The sequence below is a fragment of the Egretta garzetta genome, unplaced genomic scaffold (assembly GCF_000687185.1).
Source record: "Egretta garzetta isolate BGI_Z169 unplaced genomic scaffold, ASM68718v1 scaffold473, whole genome shotgun sequence".
NCBI classification, from domain to species: domain Eukaryota; kingdom Metazoa; phylum Chordata; class Aves; order Pelecaniformes; family Ardeidae; genus Egretta; species Egretta garzetta.
In genome coordinates, this window is record NW_009259319.1 from 1,476,163 (window position 1) to 1,496,805 (window position 20,643).

Genomic DNA, 20,643 nt, shown 5'->3' on the forward strand with positions numbered 1-20,643 from the left:
TATGACTACCACTAGTTAGACTCAGCGATGTGTTTATGTTCAAGGAGGAACGCTGGCATTTAAATACCAAATTTAACATTTAACAGCATCTTTACACAAATTTCCTACGTGCTTTTCTTCCAGTGGTGGTCGCAGTCTTCAAAATTCTTCTGAAGCAATGATGTTGGGAAGGAATGGAAGGGGTGATGAGCTAGCTTGACTTTTCCACTGCGTTAAGAAAGCCAGGAAATCAGTAGCAGTTCTGTTTTCACCTCTTTTTTTAAACAGTTTTTTTCTGTTACAGATCTTCACTAATCTGTGATGCTTTACATCACCTACACAAACAGCTTTAAACTTAAATTACTGTTTAAATGAATGACTAACTGGACATCTCTGAAAAAAGGAGTGCTTTGTAAAAGAATGAGATTAAACTCAAGGAGGTCAAAATATCTCCCACCTGACATACAGCTCTTCCAGCAGGGAACATCCAGAACCTATTTTGCATTTCTCCTTCACTGAGAAGGTTTATACTGACATGATTTATCTACTGTTTGCTGTGAACAAAGAGCCTGCAAAGGTTTGGTTATCGTAGCCCAGCTGATTCATGGCAACTCATTAAAACCACATCAACTCAACCATGTACACCTGGTTCATAACAGCCAGTCCTAATGGTTTAAAATTATTTTAAGGGGCTTCTGTGGATACATGAAAGTATGGCTCTAATATTCTATTTGCTTCATTTATTTTAGATGAGAACTATCAAATAGACTACAAGTAGTTGTCTAACTGGGAAATTGAAGGTTCTGTGTGACAGTGTCTTATGAGGAGCAGCTGAGGGAACTGGGGTTGTTTAGTCTGGAGAAGAGAAGGCTGAGGGGAGACCTGATCGCCCTCTACAACTGCCTGACAGGAGGCTGTAGCGAGGTGGGGGTCGGTCTCTTCTCCCAGGTAAGGGGCGATAGGATGAGGGGAAATGGCTTCAAGTTGCACCAGGGGAGGTTTAGATTGGACATTAGGACAAATTTCTTTACTGAAAGGGTTGTCAAGCATTGGAAAAGGCTGCCCAGGGAAGTAGTCGAGTCCCCACCCCTGGAGGTATTTAAAAGACGGACAGATGAGGTGTTTAGGGACATGGTTTAGTGATGGGATGGCAGGGTTAGGTTAACAGTTTGACTTGATGATCTCGAAGTTCTTTTCCAACCTAAATGATTTCTATGACTCAGTCAAAATCAGTTTCATTTTTGGTTCTCTCAGCACAAACATTTTGTGTTACAGCAATAAAATATATCAAAATTAAATTACTGACATACTGGCTTTGACCTAGCAGCCCATCTAGCCCACTCCTTGCCTCTAAAACTGGCCAGCACCGTTGCTTCATACAAATGTGTGAGAAACACTGCAGAATCCAATTACAGGACTATGTCAGTATCTATGTCCCTAACCAAGCACATAAACTCTTTTTGAAACTCTTCTCACACAGTCTTGTGTACATCCCAAAGTAGAACCTCCCAAGGTCCTTTTGTAAAACAGGTAGAGCTTCCATAAACCACAAACATTTTTATGCAAGCCTGTGGCTTCCCACCCTGAGATACAGCCCATTTCTCTTTTGCTACAAGTTTCTATGTAACAGGTACTACCTATCGGCTCCAAGTGCCTTAGATAACACAATGATACAGTTGAGGTCTACAAAGAATCACCTATCTCACGCCTCCTTAAATCCATTGATTTACTGGGTCTGATATCACAGACAGTAGAAAGAGGAAAAATAAAACATAGCATCTCAAAATATAAACACACATATAGGCTTTTTCCAAACAGATGACATTTTGATACTGGCCGACATTCATACTGGTCAGCAGATGACTCCCATGACAGTAAAAAATGGCTGCATTTTAGGTGTTCTGTTAATGTAGCTGGCCAGAACCCCCTATCTATTTTCTCCACAAACCACTTCTCTGTAACATGGATACAACAAAGCCTGATTTTTAAGCAATGGGCATCCTTATGCTTCTCTCCTATGAAAATACCCACTGTCTTTCAATTCTGAACTGAGTATTATGGTTAACAATACCAAACCGCTGCTTCCTCCACCCAGCAAGTCAATGGTCTACATCACACAGAAAGGACAGAATATAAACGCACCCAATCTGAAAGCTTACCTGGTTTTTACTATTGTATCGCCCGGTTTAATAAAGGATATTACCTCTCTCTAGAAACCTTGCCTGAGCTCAAGACAACAGTGTGATTTAATCATGTTACCTGAACTACTATGAATTATTCCAACGTTCTTTTTTAAAAGTATCTAATTTCTGCATTTGTTTACTTACATATTTGACACAGCTTTCAATATTGCAAGTTTCGTTGTTTCATCATGCCTTTGTATTTGTGAAAGTAGGAAAATGTGGTTGTTAAACCACAGAAATTGCTGAGGGGAATCAGAGGCAGTCAGACTACTTCTCCTTCTTCTATTTCTGTAGACACATACACACCCTTACTTACACACACATGTACAAACACAGATATATAACCAAAGACACTTAAAACAGACCGTTCTTTGAAAATAGTTTTTGCAGAACTAACACCACATAGTAAGGCAGGGAGGAATTCCACGTCAGCTCTGTGGAACAGGTATGTTTTCAAAACAACATCTATGCATATTAATTGCAAACGTGGCAGGCTGGGAAACCCCCACACAGCAAGTACCAGCATGCCTCTTCGTCACCTAAGCATTTTCCTTTCCGAAAATTTCTGTAAGATACTGTCAGAACTGATACTAGGATAAATTTGGAATACCCTGGAGATGATCCCATCAGATTTCTGAGATCCAACAGGTTATTATTTCTTACATGTGACAACTTAAGTCTCAAGTTATAAAAATCAACAAACTAACCCTGGTAAGAGGACACTTTAAAAAATCCAACTCACTTCCCCACTGTCTGCTACTGAACAACAACAAGTTGTACCCAAACTGCACAAAGAGGAAGAATGTCAGTGCAGCAATGAGAGGACTCCAAGGCCGCGAGTAGACAGCTTGTTCCGCACACAAAAGCAGCGAGGTGACGGATGGCTGTCTCCTACACAGTTTTCAAGCAAACAAGACATCATCAGAACTAGTGCTTCCCACATCTGAAGGCAGACTCTACTACTAGATGCAGAACCAAAAACAGGACATGACCCAGGGCAACTGTGTGTGAGAAACTAAACAAAAAAGCAAGCTCTAAGCAATTTAGAAAGTTGGTTGGTGGTTTCCCTTTTTTCTGGGTCATTTTTGTTTCCTCCAGGCAGTAAGAAACAATTACTGCTCTCTTTGAAACTGTTTTCCCAGAAGATAATTACACTATTTAGCAAGTACCTGATTCTAGATAAATCTTATTTCTCAGTACAGAAATACAGACTTTTAGCAGCCGTTTCCCAGAGTATCAGACAAACCAAGCAAACAAAAAAATACACTTCAGTAACACTACCAAGCTGCTTTCTGTGAAGGATTCTTACTGTAACTGGATGGTGGTTTCTGGTGTCAAATATCCACATCAGCTGCCAACTTTTAGGTTGACTTGCCCGTAACCATTTCTCATTCCACTAGTAAGGGGTAGCCTCAACTAGTTCCTTCAGAATTCTTTTCTACAGCCATTAACACCACTTTGGACACATTATCGAGTCATGTCCAAAAAAGGTTATGCAGATGAAAATGCGTACTGCATACATACGCAGAAATTAAACACTACACAACTTAGTAGCGCAACTGAGACTTGCCCACGTGATAACCAGCAGTCTCAGTCAATTATATGAGTAACCAGCTATGGTTAGTTACAAAGCCCTGTAATAAAATGTGACAGACTTCAGATGCCAGCTTCCCTCTACACGTTGTAAGATTGAAACACTCTGGGAAAAAACGGTCTGACTTATTAAATCTGCTGATCAAGTCAACGGAATAGATTGGCGTGGAATAAATGAAAAGAGCTGTAGTAACAACACTCTCTTTGATCTGCCACAGTTTTGTCTGAAATCCAATGCTGCTCCCCCCTCCACCGCACTGGAGTGATTCTCTTAAAAAAATATGACTAATAAACCCAAACATCATCGTTTTTCTGACCTTGAAGAACATATGCAACAGAACGTGACTACTTGTTTAACATTCCTAAAAGAAAACTAGTTATTTCAGATACCAAAACCCTTGAAAACATGAATTCTCAGGTATACGCCTTCTCCACTATAAAGCATACATTACATTTAATAATGAGTTCTATGTAAATGATCCGATTTCATCTTCCTCTACTCACTCTACTATTCTTATTAGAGTAACTGTGATCACCACATCCTTTCTGTATTTGCATTCCCACAGCTAGCTGCTGCAGCATATGAAGGCTGCTCAGCAGCACATTTGGTTCATAGTTCTCGTGTGCCACAGGGCACGTAGACATCCTACAAGCCTGTTCTCATCACCTCACAACTCATCTTACAGGGTGGCTGAATCAGGTACAAAATAATTCAGGTACCTCAAGACACAAGCCAAGGTCAGAAATTTTCATACTTTAGCTTCTTAGAATTGCTTTATGTTAAAAAGCTATCAGATACATATACACGTAGACACATGTGAGGTTTTATGTGTGTTTATATATTAGATGCTGGAAAGCACTGAAGGGAGTGAATACAAAAAAACCCATATGGGCATCACAAAAGAAATTTGTATTTCAGTTGGTCATTATGAGCATCAAGATGGTTTTAGATGTCACCAATTACAAAGATTTCAATTAGAGTTTTCTGGATTTACACCAAATTCAGAAAGGTCATGTTCTGGCCTAATTAAAGTCAAAATCATAACCAGAGAAAATGAGTATCTGATCATCTTCCTTCTGTTAAAGATAAATAGAAGACCCATCTGCACCCTGTTTTCTAAAATTTGGCAGAAATGGCTTCATGCAAGCTGCTATATAGCTGCTTTCATGAACATGTCAGCAAATTTGAAAACAGCTAAATATATACATATATGTGTGCCCCAAACGTCAAAACTTAATTAACATGCAAAAATTATCATTAAGAACTCATTTTTCATAATACAGTGTTGATTGTGAACACTGGGAAAGACAGAGGAAAATTTATGTTATTTTCTTCAGTCAGCAGAGTCTGAAACAGTAAAACACAAAGAGCACAGTACAAAACATACAATATGAAATCATATCAATTATCTTCAGTCTCTTAATCTGCATTCTAGCTGTATTTCTAGAGTATTTTAGAATCCCATTTTATCTATTATTGTAGTCACTCATATCTGTAGTGTCACCAAACAGTATTTGCAAAGCTGTGAGAACAGGCACATTCAAAACCATTTCACTCAAGCATGCTGTCATTGAACTCGAGTTGTTTCAGAAAATTGTTTTAGACAAACTGGGAAAAGGTTAAGGGAATTAATTTCTTTTAACTAACAAGAGTTTTTAAACCAGTAGAGTGCTGAGAAACTGGTAAATGGAATGTCATCCTGACCAGAATGCACTTTTTTTTCATACTTCATTTCTGGTGCCAAACCTTTAACAAGGCAGGCTTCTTAAATTCAGTGGGGGTCAGAAGTTTAGTTTATTCAGCAAGAATAACACTATTAACAGCTACTGCTCTTTCATGTCAACACAGTTAACACCCCCACATTCCAACTCTGGTTAATACAGGCCAGTCAAGGAAGATTGGAACTGCTAAGGGCAGTCATCTCTGCAGGGATATTTTAAAACAGAATTTATACCATGCTTTAAAAACAATCTAAAAGGATCAATCTACCTTATGAATCTGCTGTAGACATACATAGAGAGAAAGATGGATGGATGAAAGCATATAAAAGCAAGTAAATCTGACTCTCTCTATTGATTTTTGAGAGGACAGTGTAGAGCACATTGGTGAGGTCTTATATATCACTGCAAAGGACCAAATGCCGTTGTGTGTATGTCTGAAGGTTGTCAGGATTTATCATGAAGCAATGCACTGCTGTATTATTTCATTATATCCTTCTGTAAATAATCTTGTTTTCACTGTTGAGGGAAGTAGATCACTAAAAATTAAATAATCTTCAAAACAAACATAAGAACAATCACAGGAAGACTCTCAAGCAGCTGTAACTGGAGAAATCCACTAGTATTAAACCAAAAATTGCAGCAGTGTAGTGTACACATGCAGTATTTTTAGCACTAACAGGAGAAAGCTGGTATTTTAATAATGAGCTTTTGAAAACCAAAATGGAAAAATCTGCATATCACAGCATAATCCTCTTCCTACTTACTTTGTTCTAAATCATAGCAAATCAACGTTTAGTATTCCCCAAAGCTCTCCAGCCCTCCTACTTGGCCAAATGCCTTCAAAGGATATTAAAGAAATCACTCTGGTTTCACTTCTTCACCAGATGGAACACTTCTCTTCAAGCAAGAATGCTTTCCTCTTAAAGCATGTTTCAAAGAACCAAAATGCAAACAATAATCACATCAAATTGAATTTCTACGGGGTCTCTGGGGCTTCTATTGTTACATAATGGTGGCATTCTTGATCATAGTGTCTGAATTCCAAAATGTTGAGCCTTCCAAGTCTTCATCTAAACTATTCATATATCCACTGCCATCACATATACCTCCCTCATGATGTACATTTAAACAGCACATTTACGCTATTCTAGTAGCTGTTTCTTCATACGCTTTTCTCAATATAGCAATAGGAAACAGTTCTATTGTTAACCAGGGTTACATGGTAGGTCATCTGGAAAACACAGTTGCTTAAATAATAAAAATCCTGACATTTGTTTTTAAAAGAAAAACTCACTAGCTGAGCTATAAAGCTGTGACTGCCATTGTACATAATGCTGTCCCAACAGACTAGCAAGCCCTTAGTTAGCACCAGGCAGATACAGCAAGGTCTCCTTGTTAACATATCTCACAGACAAACCTAAGGGAAAAAACAATTTACCTTCTTCAGTTTCATGCCACACAATTCCTTCCAAGTTCACGCTGGTCCCAGGCTCACAGGGTCCAAGGCATTCAGGTTCTGTTACTACTCCAACCTCGCAAGTATTTACACCCACTGAACGAGTCCGTACCAAAAGCTGCTCGACTGGTGCTGCAATATTGGATGAAGATGGGGAAAAGTAGGAAGGCAGAATCTGAGGTGTGATACTGCTGGAAATCGGAGGTGGAGGTGCAGGCACTGTAAACAGGGGATCAACCTGAAAACAACAGACAAACTTACTATAATGGTGCTGTGAGATTTTAAAAGAAAAGATAATTAAAAAAAAAAAAGAGAAAGCCCAGTTTGCTGAGAGTGCATTTGTGAATGCAGGGATTTGGTGTATCACAGGTAATTTCAGTCTTGCGAGTTTAATTTTTTTGACACCAGCCCAAATGCTGCACATGAAAAATTAAGTACAAAAATATCTATCATGCTAAACAAGGCAAATTGCTAAGTTTCTACAAAACTATTCCTTGTTGTCATAGACTGCTAGTATGAAATAATAAATCTTAAAAACAAGGATTAAGGCCACTTTTTTCTTGGCGCTGACAGAGACTGATTTGTGGATGAAAATTAATTTTGCAAACTGGGAACTTCATTTTCTATTTTAAAGAAAAACATTTATGAAGACAGTACAAAGACATATAAATGCCATTTTTTCATGTGCATCATAGAGAAATTACCACTTGGAACAATTCTAATATCCATATGGCATCAAATATAATCTCTTGTCATCCAATCATTTAAAATACATTAGGATCACCCACCTAACAGCTTACAGATAACATTTACATCTTTCTACTTGAAATAACAGATGAGGACTTTTACAAGAATCTATCCAAACCATCTAATTTCTCAGAATTTCCAAAATGCGTATTTGGAAAAACACAACTCATCAGACAATCAGTCTATACACAGACAATTCACACAGAGACAACATCTATATATGAACTGAAGAAGTTATCTTTCCCGTATGACTTCCAGTATACGCAGTGGCAGATTTTCTGTAAACAGATTTGGCCTGAGGGTTATCACTATTTTACTGTGGCAGCAAGGTCCTTTGTCACATAAAAGATAGCTAAATGAGGATATGGGTGTGCCCACTCAAATGGCTAAATCACCTAAAACTCATCTTTATTTGGCCCACCGGATCATAGACGTCACACCAAGAAATCATTCTTCAATCCAATAATTTTTTTAAAATGGCTGCTTTCTAGCTCCTTTCGAATAGATGTTCAAACATCTTTAAGTCTATGCTGTTTTTAATTTTGGACCCCGTAAGAAGACTTAACAGAAAAGACATAATGACTTGCTGTACATTGTCATCTACATTTCATTCAAATGTATCTTAATGTAGATCAAGGTTAATTTTGCTTTCTTTTAAAGCCAAGTTGGCAAATAGGGATACAAACAGAAAAATGGACTAGAGAGTATTATCCTTCTATTACATATCCTTTGTGTGACAGATCAGCTCCCTTCATCACACGGCCACTTTTCATGAAGAGAAAATAAAATGGAAATCTAAAATTAAAAAGAACTTTTTAAAAAATTGTAACAATTGTTACAACTGGCCTTTCTAACAATTCTTTTGCTTTGAACATCATTCATACATACAAACTGAGAGCCAACAGTTAATTGTGTGCACAAGCCTGAAGTGTGCTAAACATTTAACAAAAATGTTTTGTATGATCTTTGTATGACCAGCCTGGATTCCGATCTCAATTACACTAGAACTAGGGAGGAGAGAGGAGGGACCTATCACCACATTCTTCTCTAAACTTGTCCTCATTTGGGGCATGTGTGTCTTTTTATTTAGGACCAAAATAATCTTCAGGTTAGAGATAGAACAAGGGGGGGGGGGGGGGGAACAAAGCAAAATCTGAATGCTAAAAGCATCTATTAGGAGTAAGAACCTGTTAATACCAGCAAAACTCTACTGAGTGAAGCAGAGTTCCTGTGGCATAAAAACAATGCAGTCAAGCAATGATATTACTCTTTATGCCATCACAACTGCAAAGCTAAAGCACAAGCAAGAATGCTTTGCAGAGCAGACCTGAGTGCACACAGGCAAGCCAAATATCAACTGACCCCCAACAGCAGCTGTTACTTGCAATATCTAATAGTAAGCATAACATAAAACCATAACCCGTGTATGCCTGGTACGGAGGGACACTGGCTCTATGCTATTCTGCGCTGATTCCGGCTGTCTGATGCCAAGTGGAGGCAAACAGTTGGATGGCGCAGAGCCCTGTTCCCTAGCACTGGCTGCATAATGGGGCACTCTCAATAAAACAGGGTCAATATGTACCCCAGGCATAATTTAGAGGAGCTCTTAACATATCTTACTTCAAGCCAGAAGAGAACCAGGGTCAGTAACTGGCAGGTAAATGGAGCCCAGTTCTTAAGAAAAACTAAGCCGCATCCCTTTATAAAACCAAGAAATACTGATGAATGGTCTGTTTGATAGTTTACATGGTGTTTTGTAAAGCTGTTCAAAACCTCCAACTATACATGCAACATCATTCCTCCATAAAACATACTCATCACAAAGCCAACGAAAATAAAATGTTTGCTATTATCATACTAAAGTAGTCAATGTTTTAAATGACTGTAGACTAAATTGGCAGATGTGTCTTCCATTTTCCAAGTATTATAAACAGTGAGGGGGAGCTAAAGAAAGCACGGATCTGACAGTGTACCCTACTAAGTTCTTTGTTACAAATATTTGTACTCAGTTCTGGTTTATTTAGACCTGCTAATAAACGTTCATGTTTTCCACTAGAAACACTCACATAGGACAAGGCCAAAGAGTGGCTATTGCAATAAAAGGGGCTGTTGCTCTGTGGATTAAAACACTAAGCCTTTTGTCGAGAACTAAGTGGACATTTACTGTCCCTGAGGCCCACGTTCGTTGCACAAACATGACCTTACTCCTAAAAAAAATATGCTGAGCTTAAATATTGCTCCAGTTTTCCATGTTTTAAAGTTATCCCATCTTGTTTGATAACCATAACGTCAGCGCAGCAAAGTGGTGGTTCTCAGCGATCATTGTGGTGACACAATTGTTTTCATGAATTCTCCAAAGGGCACTGATGTAAGCTATTAGAGGCAAAGAGAGAGGCAGGAAGGCCGCCATCTCCAGTGGAAAAAAGGCACATAAGACTAACATCTGGTGGTGGCAGTCTGTCAAACTGAGGAAAGTTAATGTCAAGAACAGATGCTCTGCAGTTTCTCACTGTTATTTTTGCATGATTATTCCCAGGTGTTGGCGCATACTGAGCAGTAGCCTTGCTGTTTATCACACGAGATATTCCAACACGAGAATGAAAATCTAAATCAGAGGAAGGTTATTTACATAGATGCTCTCTTTACACACATAATCAAAGGGCTCCAAAAAAGACAGAAATATTCAAGTAATATTTTCTTCATTCACCTAATTCCAAGAGCTTTTGAGAGCTGATTAGTGACAAAGGCTACAGAGCTGGAGTGTTATTCATGGCAGCTTTCCACTGCCAAGTGGCTTGATTGTATCAGAGAGCTATGGCTCTTAGCGGTAGAAAGCTCACAGAAAATTAAGAATGCCTACCAAGCAATGTAGTCTGTGCTCCATGGAGCGTTCCTCTATCCGAACATGACAAAAGAAAAAGCATTCTGGTGGCTGCATGACATTAGTCAGTATGAGGAAGAGGGTACCGAAGAGAGAGGAAATACCATCCTAAGTAGAAATGGGCAAGACTTTTCTAATAAGCAGGGTTCTCCTTCAGTTACTCAGGCACTTTACATGCTGGAATTAAGTTCGGCTCATCAAAACTCATCTTCCTGATGCAGTGTAAGCCTCTAAAATTATGTCTGAAAATTAACATTTTGTGTCCTTTGTTCACAATTTCCTGACAACCAGGAGAGATTCCAGCGAGCACTGCTGAGCTCACAGAAGGTACACAGATTTTAAGGGGATTTCCCAGATCAGAGAGTGCCCAACATCACACTACTGCAATCAGCGATACCATATTCCCAAATTAGCTATATCATATTCCCATTCCTGCAGGAATGGGATAATTTTAAGTCTTTATGGGACAGAGAGTTTCATGTACTCCTGTGGAAAACTCACCTGAATGGAAGAAGAGACACCAGACACACCTCTGTCCCTTTTTGACATGGTACTAATCTGACAGAAGTGGAGTTACAGTAGGATTCAAAATAAAAATCACTTTTCACAGAGATTTAAACAGGCAACTTTTGATCATATTGTCAAGTGGAAGTATTCTGTATCTATGTATTTCATTCATTTCAACTTTGAAAACTTTCAGAGGCTGTGTTGTCTGAAGTGCGAGATGTTTCTCTCATGAATCACAGAACGCACACTACAAAATTTGCTGCCATGCAGCCAGGCCACATGATGTGACCCACCAAAGTGTGCTATCACATGCATAACTCTGGATGTATGTGTAGTTCCATCTCATTCATGAAGGTTTATCTTTGAAGATGTATCTCAATGATGACATAGTCTACAATCTAAGACCAAATGGGGTCATACAGTACTGCAGCATCACCCACCAGGTGAATTTGAAATGTATGTGCCAAATTTAATCCACCTACCAATATATAGCCTGGAGAAAGGCAGAGGAGCAGGTTTAAAGCTCAGAATAAGCCCCCCCAAGAAAGCACTGCTTTTTAAATTGAGAAAAAATCTACTGTAAGCTTTCCCTGTGGGAACATCTGCACTAGTAGTAAATATGTGGAAAGAAGACCCGAATCCTATTACGGGATATACCTAAAAACCAAAGCCTGACCCTTTGAGAAACTAAATCCTTCTTTAAAAAATACACCAACACAAAGCATGAAAGGAATAAGAAACCTCCAACTTTGAAAATGACATTGACAAGTTCTTTAGAGTTATGGGTTAATACTTCACAGAATCACTATGAGTGAAATAAAAAAAAAAAAACCAGGAAATAAAGGAATTCAGCCCTGTATGTATGTTTTGCTTTCTCCAGATTTTACGGTGAAAGGGAGATTACCTTCTTTCTCTATAAAGTGTGCTTGCCCCACCTTAATTTTCTAAAGCAACAGTGACCCCAGAAGACCTCGTTCTGAGGCCAGTCTGAGACCAGAGTAATAAATCAAAAGTAATTCTAATGAAATCAATGAAACTACTTTGGAAGAAACAAGTGTGGGAGAATACGACATGGAAAAAGTGTTCGTGCTCAGGAGTGCGTCTGCATTTCTAGACATCTCATTGATCTTTAAAACTCTTCTCGTGACAAACCTGGCTACACAAAGAATTTACACATCTAAAAACTAAAGCTATTCCTTCATATTCAACCATGTAACAGAAAGTACCCCTACGAAGAATCTCCATTTCATCTGAAAAATCTCAGTTTAATCCCAATTCAGTATCTCTTCCATCTAAAGTCACGTAAGAGGCTGCTCAGAAGCACTGTGACACCGTACTTAGCAGAACTGATGTTTTGTTTTTCTTAAATAAACTAGTGTTAATTTTGATATGAGAATTATTTAATTATACCTTTGAAATACTGGTCATTACCTGAAGATATTTTATTTATTAAAACCCATGTTTATTATCTAATAAAGGCATTTTTGGCAAACAAATGTTCCGTATCAAATTGTTGGAAGAAAAGGTCAGTGCCATGAAGGAAATGCTTAGAAAATAGGAAAGAAATACTACAAGACATGGATGTATAAAGTAATTTTGGTCACAGGACAGACATATCTGTCACAAGCCTTACATTCAAAATACAAGAAAGTAAGAGGTACTAAGTAAGTTACTTACTTTGATCAAGTTAGTTGAGAGTCATAAGAGCTTGAACATAAAAGAAGGATGAAGGGGACTCTGCCTAAATTTCATTCAAACTTTAGATTTAAAAACCTATGTTTGAGAATGATCAAAAAATATGCTTATGCTATACAAATATTATAGTATGGATGAGAAACCTGATGTAATTGTGTTGAACAGCTTAACACAAATATCACCTACTTGGAGATTCCAAGTATGTCCTACTCCTAAAATGAATTTCTTCAATCAGCTGAGTAGTTGGAGAGAAAGGGAAAAAAAAAAAAAGCAAGCAAAGACACACTGACAGAAATGGACACTTTTTTTCCAGTAAATCAGCAAATCACTCTCATCTAGAATAATTTCAACATTCTGAATATTTGTTATTAAGCAAAAAATCCACTTAAAACTCTTACTATGCTATTATCTTTTTCCACAAGGTACAAGGAAAAAATTCCTCCCTGTTCAACATCTTCTACACCACTCCCATCAGCTACTGAACCAGCACACAGAGTTCTGCAAACTCACATATTCTTTCTACATGCAGACCTCCAGTCCTCCTCAGACATTACGTGACTGGATCTACAGCACCTCCACAGACACAATAATGTCAGTCTTTTTTTAGGACAGCACTAATATACAGTGAAGACCACGATGCAAACTCAAAACTTTGAGTAGGCTCTAATGCAGAAACAATGGTGCTAACCAACAAGCAAGGAAAATTCCTGGTCCCCTCTTATATCTGATATTCTACCTCAGATGCTTGGGATTTCCCAAAGCCATTTACCCATTTTACTGTGGGAAAGATTAGCATTTGACAGCTGCCAGCGGTATCCTTCTGCCAAAGGCTGCATCTGTGAAAAACTGTATGTCAACTCTAATGTTTGGCAGAGTCCTGGGAGGATGCCCAGACCACCACCTGCAAATTTCTAGTGAAGACATTTCTCCTCTTTCAGACCAAGAAAATCATATTCACTGAGATACTTTTGTCCACGGGTCTCTAGAACCCGTTTCTCCATTGAAACTTGATTTCCCCTGGTCAGCTCTTCAGTCTGCGCTTCCAAACTTTTCTTCAGTCAGCCTGGGTGCTTTGCTGAGCTTTAATACAGAATAAACAAGCACTGAAATTCACTGAAGAAACCCACCTGACTAGAGAGATACACTGTATTTCACAGCCAAGAAGGGAATTTTTCTGAACAGTCAAGAAAGGAATTTCTCAGAACTGTTTGGGTTTAGATAGAATGCACATAAAATGATCTCCAGTATCAGATGGTGTCATGTGACTGAATGTGGTAAAGATCAAGGCACAGCCATTTGCTGGTAAGGGTTAAGTACCACGTTATTGAGTTCTGTGACCCTTTACAAGCTTTTCATTTTAAAGATGACAATCACCTCTTTTCTTCCCAAGTTTCTGCTACACTCAACCTTTCAGGGTTCTGAGCCTGAAGAAAAAAGATAAGGTATTTGCTTATGGAAATCTCACAGCATTATTAACAAATGGCACCCTGAACTTGCCAATGTTTATTTCTAACAGGTGTGAGACATTGACCTGAGAATGAAGCTACACTTGCTCTATGACGTATCAAGACACCAACTGACCAAGGAAAATTTTCTCACTCTTACTGTATACAGGAAGATAATGGATAATTTAATTGCACCGTGACTGAATACATTTAACTGTTACATTTCAAGTTTTCATTCTCAATGTCCAAGCAAATCATGCCATGACCCTATGACCTCGCAGCAGAAGTTCTCCATTACCAAAAGATGGTTTCAGTTAGTCAATGATGTGACTGCAGTCCAGTGGAATAGGTGCCTTTTCAGCCGTTCTGGAGTGCAGGGACGTAGAGAATCAATATAACTTTGCAAGTTTTTAAAGGAATCCACAATGTATAATCCAGTGGCAAACAAGACTCAGAAGAGACATGGCTTCTTCGCACCTCTTCGACTTTCTGCAGGTCAATGGCCTACTACTAGGTTTTTTGTTGCCTTTTACCCAACTGCCGACGACTCTCTTGAGTGCAAAGTTGTGTACATTATGATTTAGCCTGTTGCCTTCTCAACTCAATACATTTTTGTTGAGAACAATAAATTTCTCTTCCAAAAGCTTGTCAAAGAACCTCTGTAATCCTCAGAAACAGAACTGAATTTCCGTGATGGTCTATGTATATAAAAAACTTCTAGTTGCCTAACTAGCTTCTTATGGATGACATTTTTTAGTATGTTCCGAAAATTCATTATTTGACTCCTTAGCCCTATATTTATCAGTGTCTACAGACCCACAAATTTTTAATTTGGTAGCCCTCAGGCTTCTTAGGCAAGACAGGTGGATTTTCAGTTAATATATTCCTGTATTATTGCCCTAGGTCTCCCATTTGGGCTTTTCAATAGGGTGTAAGATCCTGTATCAGTTAGGTTTTTTCTGTATTTCTTAGACCAACTTCATGGTATTAGCTACAAATACTACCAAGTGCATGATACCGTGTCCTAATTTTATTTAAAGAACAAGATGGTATTATTAAGAATGGGACATACACATTCATGATTTTTTAGGAAGTCACTAAAGGAAACACTTCTAAAATGACCTTTCAGCTTTCCTTTTCACTGTGATAGTTCAACTGAAAAAAGAGCTGAAGCATTATTATTTAGCTATACCTGCAACCACCTGCTGTAGAGTATCTATAGTTAATAATAAAAATAAAATCTTTATTCTCAAATGCAGTTGGAGGTATTTACAGGATCTTAGGGAAAGCCAATGTATTATAAGTAATTTTTTTTTTCTCAACTGTTGTACACCTTTACTCTGGTGTAAATCCAGAGTAGTTCCACTGAAGCATAACTACGGGCAGGATTTGGGCTGTAGTGTTTGTTTTACCAGGAATAAAAGTAATTAGCATTTCAAATAATTTTTCAAGAGCTCTAAAAATATTCCCCAAAAAATACACATACGGTGAAGATTTTTAAGAGGAAAATAATCCCTGTGAGCAGCTATTCCCTCCAAATAGTTTTGGGGCTTTTTTTCCTCTTTCTAAACTTAACATGGTACTGATGTGAAGTGTCTGATAATCCTTACAAATGAGACTGAAAAATTAAGTTTACAGTATGAAGGTAAATAGAAGAACTGGAGTCAGCAGGGAAGACCTTTCTAAATTTACTTACCTAAGCTCTAAGGCCATTCACTTTTGGCAGAGAAGAGAAACCCAGGTTTAGTGTTCTCTTAATTCTCTTTCGTGAGAGCATCTACACTATCAGCACCAAATATCTGATTGCAGACTACTGAACAGACAGCCAAATCTTGTCCTTTCTGTGGCTTTAGAAGCAGGTCACTTTGAGTTCTCTGTTCTCATGTTCCTACCTCAAAGACATCTTCCCTACTGATTTTGCTTGAGTACCTTGGGAACCTCATTAGCATGCTCTCTAAGCACCCAAACACAGGCTAAAGTTTACATTTGCGGAGTTTCAGTACGGGCTTATCACTCCTGTCTTGCTGAGAAAGAACTGGAGGCATGCGAAGGACCCGGTTTCACCCAGAAAATCCCAGACACCATTGCCGAAACACCTCGTGTTTCAGTACATCAACCTAACCTTTAACTTCCTCCTTTCTTACACTGTCTTATACACTATTTTTATAGTCTAACAGTGTGATCAACACCTGCTGCAAACTAAACTCCCTCTCTGTTCAAATAAAGCAAAAGAAATCAGCAGTCCAAGTATTCACTTTTCATACGCTATACTCTGCAGTTACTTGCACCTTCTATTCTCTGCTCTGCCCTAATTGTACATACCCTTTCTTTTCTACCCACTGCATGACAAACAAACAAAAAGGAAATTTTTGTATGCTTGGTGGAAATTCAAATATTTTGCTCAACTGAAATAAAAAAATAAACCTAATCTAAGCTGTCATGAAATCATGAAATGACTCCAGCAGTTCTATCAAACCATACAGACATGTACAGATCCTTTGAAGAAATGAAACCGCAGTTTATCAAATGTGATTTATAAGCAACACTGATTTAGCTGGGAGATAACACTGCTGTTTAATCATTAGTAGTCAGACAACAGCTATGTGAACACATCAATTATGGGCCACTGCCAAAAGCCCTTGAGATCCCAGAGATTAACAGCCAATCCTCTGTTTTACAAGCTCACATCAAAAAGAATATTAATAAGAGGAGGGGCAATGTGAAAGCTTGTCAGAGTAATTCACGCACTAAACCAAGGCATTTTTCCCTTTGCTCTGCCTTGAACTGGTCCATGAAAAAAGCTGGCATCAGCTACAAAGCACGAAGCTGCCAATTTCTCAGAAAATGTTTTTCATTAACATATGGGAAGTTGTGAAAGGCTGCAAAAGCTCTATTTGGTGGATAAAGGCGACAACTTCTATGCATTCCTTTCCTGAATGTATCAATTATACAACCTCAATCGTTATTCAGATACTTGGAAATGAACATCCATGCACAGAAGTGTTTGATGGCTTTTCTCTCCCTCAAAACCAGAGCTGTTTACTATTATAAACAAATTAGCCAGCCTTCAAGGCATCCATTTACTCTGTCTCACTAATGACTTAGAAAAACTGAAGTAGAAATACTACCAACTCATCTTCAGGTTCATTTTGGTCTTCAAATGTGTGGAGAAAAAATCCCACAGTTGTGCCTTTCTCACTGACTTCTGTGCAGGGTGGCTGACTAGGGGTTTGTTCTTCTTACATGTAAATGAATGGGAATAAGACAAGTACATACCTCCAAAGGGAGCAGCTACTCCTGTGTACAAATGTAAACATGCCTATCGAGATGGACCTCAACTAACCTGTTGCTGGCATTTTAAATGCAGCAATATTAACTGAATAGTTTTTAGGCTTGATCCAGTCACTGTCCAGCTGTCAATTACGCTGTCTGGACTCTACTCAAGGGTCTAAAAATAGAGAGATGTCTTACAGCTGGAAACAACCCGCACTGAATTCTACCAATACTGTATTTGAGGGCATGCAATCTGGAAGAGAGAATTTCTTCTGTGGGGCCGTTCCAGAGCTACGTTCTTATGACCCATCTCAGGTACTGCCAGCAATTAACCTCTGAGCAAAGAGGGGGTAAGAAGCAGGAACCTTTTATGCCGTCTCTGCTGCCCTAGAGCCAGTAATGTGAAAATTACACCTTCAGGCACAGCTCCAGAATACATACTCTTTGTCAGATGAGCCAGTTCTAAAAGTCCCTACTTTGCTGTGGTCTTCCAGACGCTCACTCCGTGTGCCCGTTTTTACCTGGAATATTACACTCATTCCCTGTGCTTGTTTTTACCTGGAATATCACACATACATATCCCTCTGGAGGACGGCATATTGTTAGTCAAACTGACACAGTTGAGAGGGTCACAATTGCACATGGAAGGACACGCAGGCAAGAAGCGTTTCAAACAGCAGGCTCATATTGTAGAACTGCCCCTGTAGTGAACAGCTGGAGCGAAGAGATGTCAGTCCCAGACTGTTTGCTCGGGTAACCATGGCAATGTTAGCTTCCACAGCTTTACTCCTTTAGGGACACCTGCAATGGTAATTTTAACTAAGGGTACAGTCTTGTGTCAGCTGTAAGAACACAAGGACTGAACAGGTGGACAACTCCTGTTTGGCCAAAAAATGTTAAAACTCCCACAATTTGTCTCACACTTTTGGTGGGATTCACCTAACATTCACTGGACATGCCAGTTAGTTATCCAGAGTCCACGGGAGAGCGTGACAGCAACAGCTCAGTTTGGAATCACAGGCTGGGCGTACGCTTTGCACCAGCAGGGACAGACGCCTCTCACAGAGCTGTTCTGCCAGCACGGCCATGGAGATGGCAGCTGCTGGCAGAGACATGCAACATCTTAAACTCACACTGATGCTTGATAGCTTAATACTGCGTGTGAGAATCCTTTGCTCACGTAGGTTTGCGCTTTGCTTTCCCACAGTGAAAGCAATGCCTGGAACACACCAGGTCCTTAATGATTTATCACTTGCAGCTTAACAGCTGACATAATTTTAGAAATACTTTTTACCGTATCCTAGACACGTCTTGGGAATACAACCACTGTTTTAAAAGAAAAGATTCTCTCTGATATATATTGAAAAAAGGTACATTTCTCTTACATGTCCAAAACGAACACCATGCGATGAGAGCCACCACAAGTTTTAAATTTCAGTGTATTCTTTATTTCTGTCTTTCTGTGAGGACTAATGAGTTTGTGATTCAATTGCTTAAAAGCTAACCTGCAAAAACATCTATCAGGCAGATGTCTTCCAAAGCAGTAATTCCATAAGCGCATCATAAAACAAGAAAGTGATTCAACCATTGTGCAGCTGATAATGGCAAAAAAAAAAAAAATAGAATTTTGGATTGAAAAGAAGTTAAATCTACTAAGAGGCCATGTTTTTGTTCAGCTGGCTGGGACAGGAAATTTGTCTTCCAAATGTTCTCTAACGTTGTTTTCAAATTGGAATGCACTAATACAAACTAATACCAAATGTGGGACTTAATGCGCCAAATGACATGAGTTAAGTTTGACAGAAGTGGCCTCCCACTATCTAGCAAATTAAAAAGAAAGACTGTTTATCTATTTTTAGACTGTTTTCAAAACAGGGTCAAGATCTGCTCAATTTCCAACAAAAAGCACTGAGCAGTCTGCCTACAAAAATCTGGGACTTTTGAGAGGTCTCATACCAGGCGATTAGAGGTCTCTTAAATCATAATTGAAATTTTTGATTTAAGAGCATAAACAACTAACACAGTGCCTGGATCAACGGAATCCTATCACAAAAGTGGAGAGTTTCACTGACTAATGACTCTCAGATTGGCTCTTACTATGCCTCCTACCTCAAGACCAATAAATGCAGAACGAAACAGCAAGTGAAAAGAAACCTCTTCATAAAGTGGAGGGCAGGACTTAAATCAATTAACTCATTTTTGGTGGCAATCCTGTACAAATGCTCTGCAGGTTCGACATGGTACCGTTCTCAAGGAAGCGTCAAAATAGACATGAGTGCTGTAAAACAGGGAATGCATTACAGTACAGTAATTGGATGATAGCCCTAATACAGAGGTCCTGATGATGCACAGCAGCAGAATCTTTATTCTAAGCAACACTGGTTACTTTTTAAATTCACTATTAGAAAGGTTTTCAGCACTGTGCCAGGCTCAGGCTCTAAACACTTATTTGCTTTAAGACAGTGTTAATGACTTAGCTAATCACACAATTTTATAGTTCTATAATGTACTGTGCTGTAAAAATTAAACCAGTGTTTATTACACCTCTGCTACCTTTCCTTCTTATTGGACTGACTCTTAAATGGGTTAAAGCAAATACTGTAGTACAATAAAACATAAAAAGCGCACTGGCTGACAACAGTTCTCAATGTGTAACACAGTATTTTAGTTCAAAGCCTACTTGCAAACAAGAGTAGTTCAAAACACTGCTCTACGATACTGAAATTAATGGCATACCTATTTTTCAATTTTGAGGGAACTACTCCATCTGAAAACGTAGAAAATTGTATCAATGCTAAATTACATTAAAGGGATACTGGCAGATTAAAAATGAAGCTCCCTTGCTTATATTATTACTAGCATTTTAGGTAACTGAGAAAGGAAGGGTTTTTTCTTGTCATTGCTTTTATTTGCTTCAGGAATGTCACTCCTTTTGGACATTAAAACCAACCTAGTCTGTTTTTTCTTTTTGTATCTGCAATACAAAAGGAAATACAACGCAGTTTGTGTTTGTGCAAAAATCACGCATTTTTGCAAAGTCTCTTTGATGTCAACAATGTTTATGTGACAGGTGCTGATACTGTACTGTTAAAACTGCATTGAGAACAAAGCTTCCTTTATCACTGGAGAATCAATATGACTAATGGCCAAGCAGAAAGCACT

The 20,643-nt window shown here is 38.7% G+C and overlaps 1 protein-coding gene across 1 annotated transcript in view; it reads right to left on the minus strand.

The window, feature by feature from the left end:
- ZNF608 (zinc finger protein 608) overlaps positions 1-20,643 on the minus strand; it is an 81,349-nt gene that overhangs the window by 37,696 nt on the left and 23,010 nt on the right. Inside the window, exon 2 of the mRNA XM_009636557.1 lies at positions 6,916-7,171. Coding sequence (XP_009634852.1) covers positions 6,916-7,171 — 256 coding nt within the window. The remainder of the gene's footprint in view (positions 1-6,915; positions 7,172-20,643) is intronic.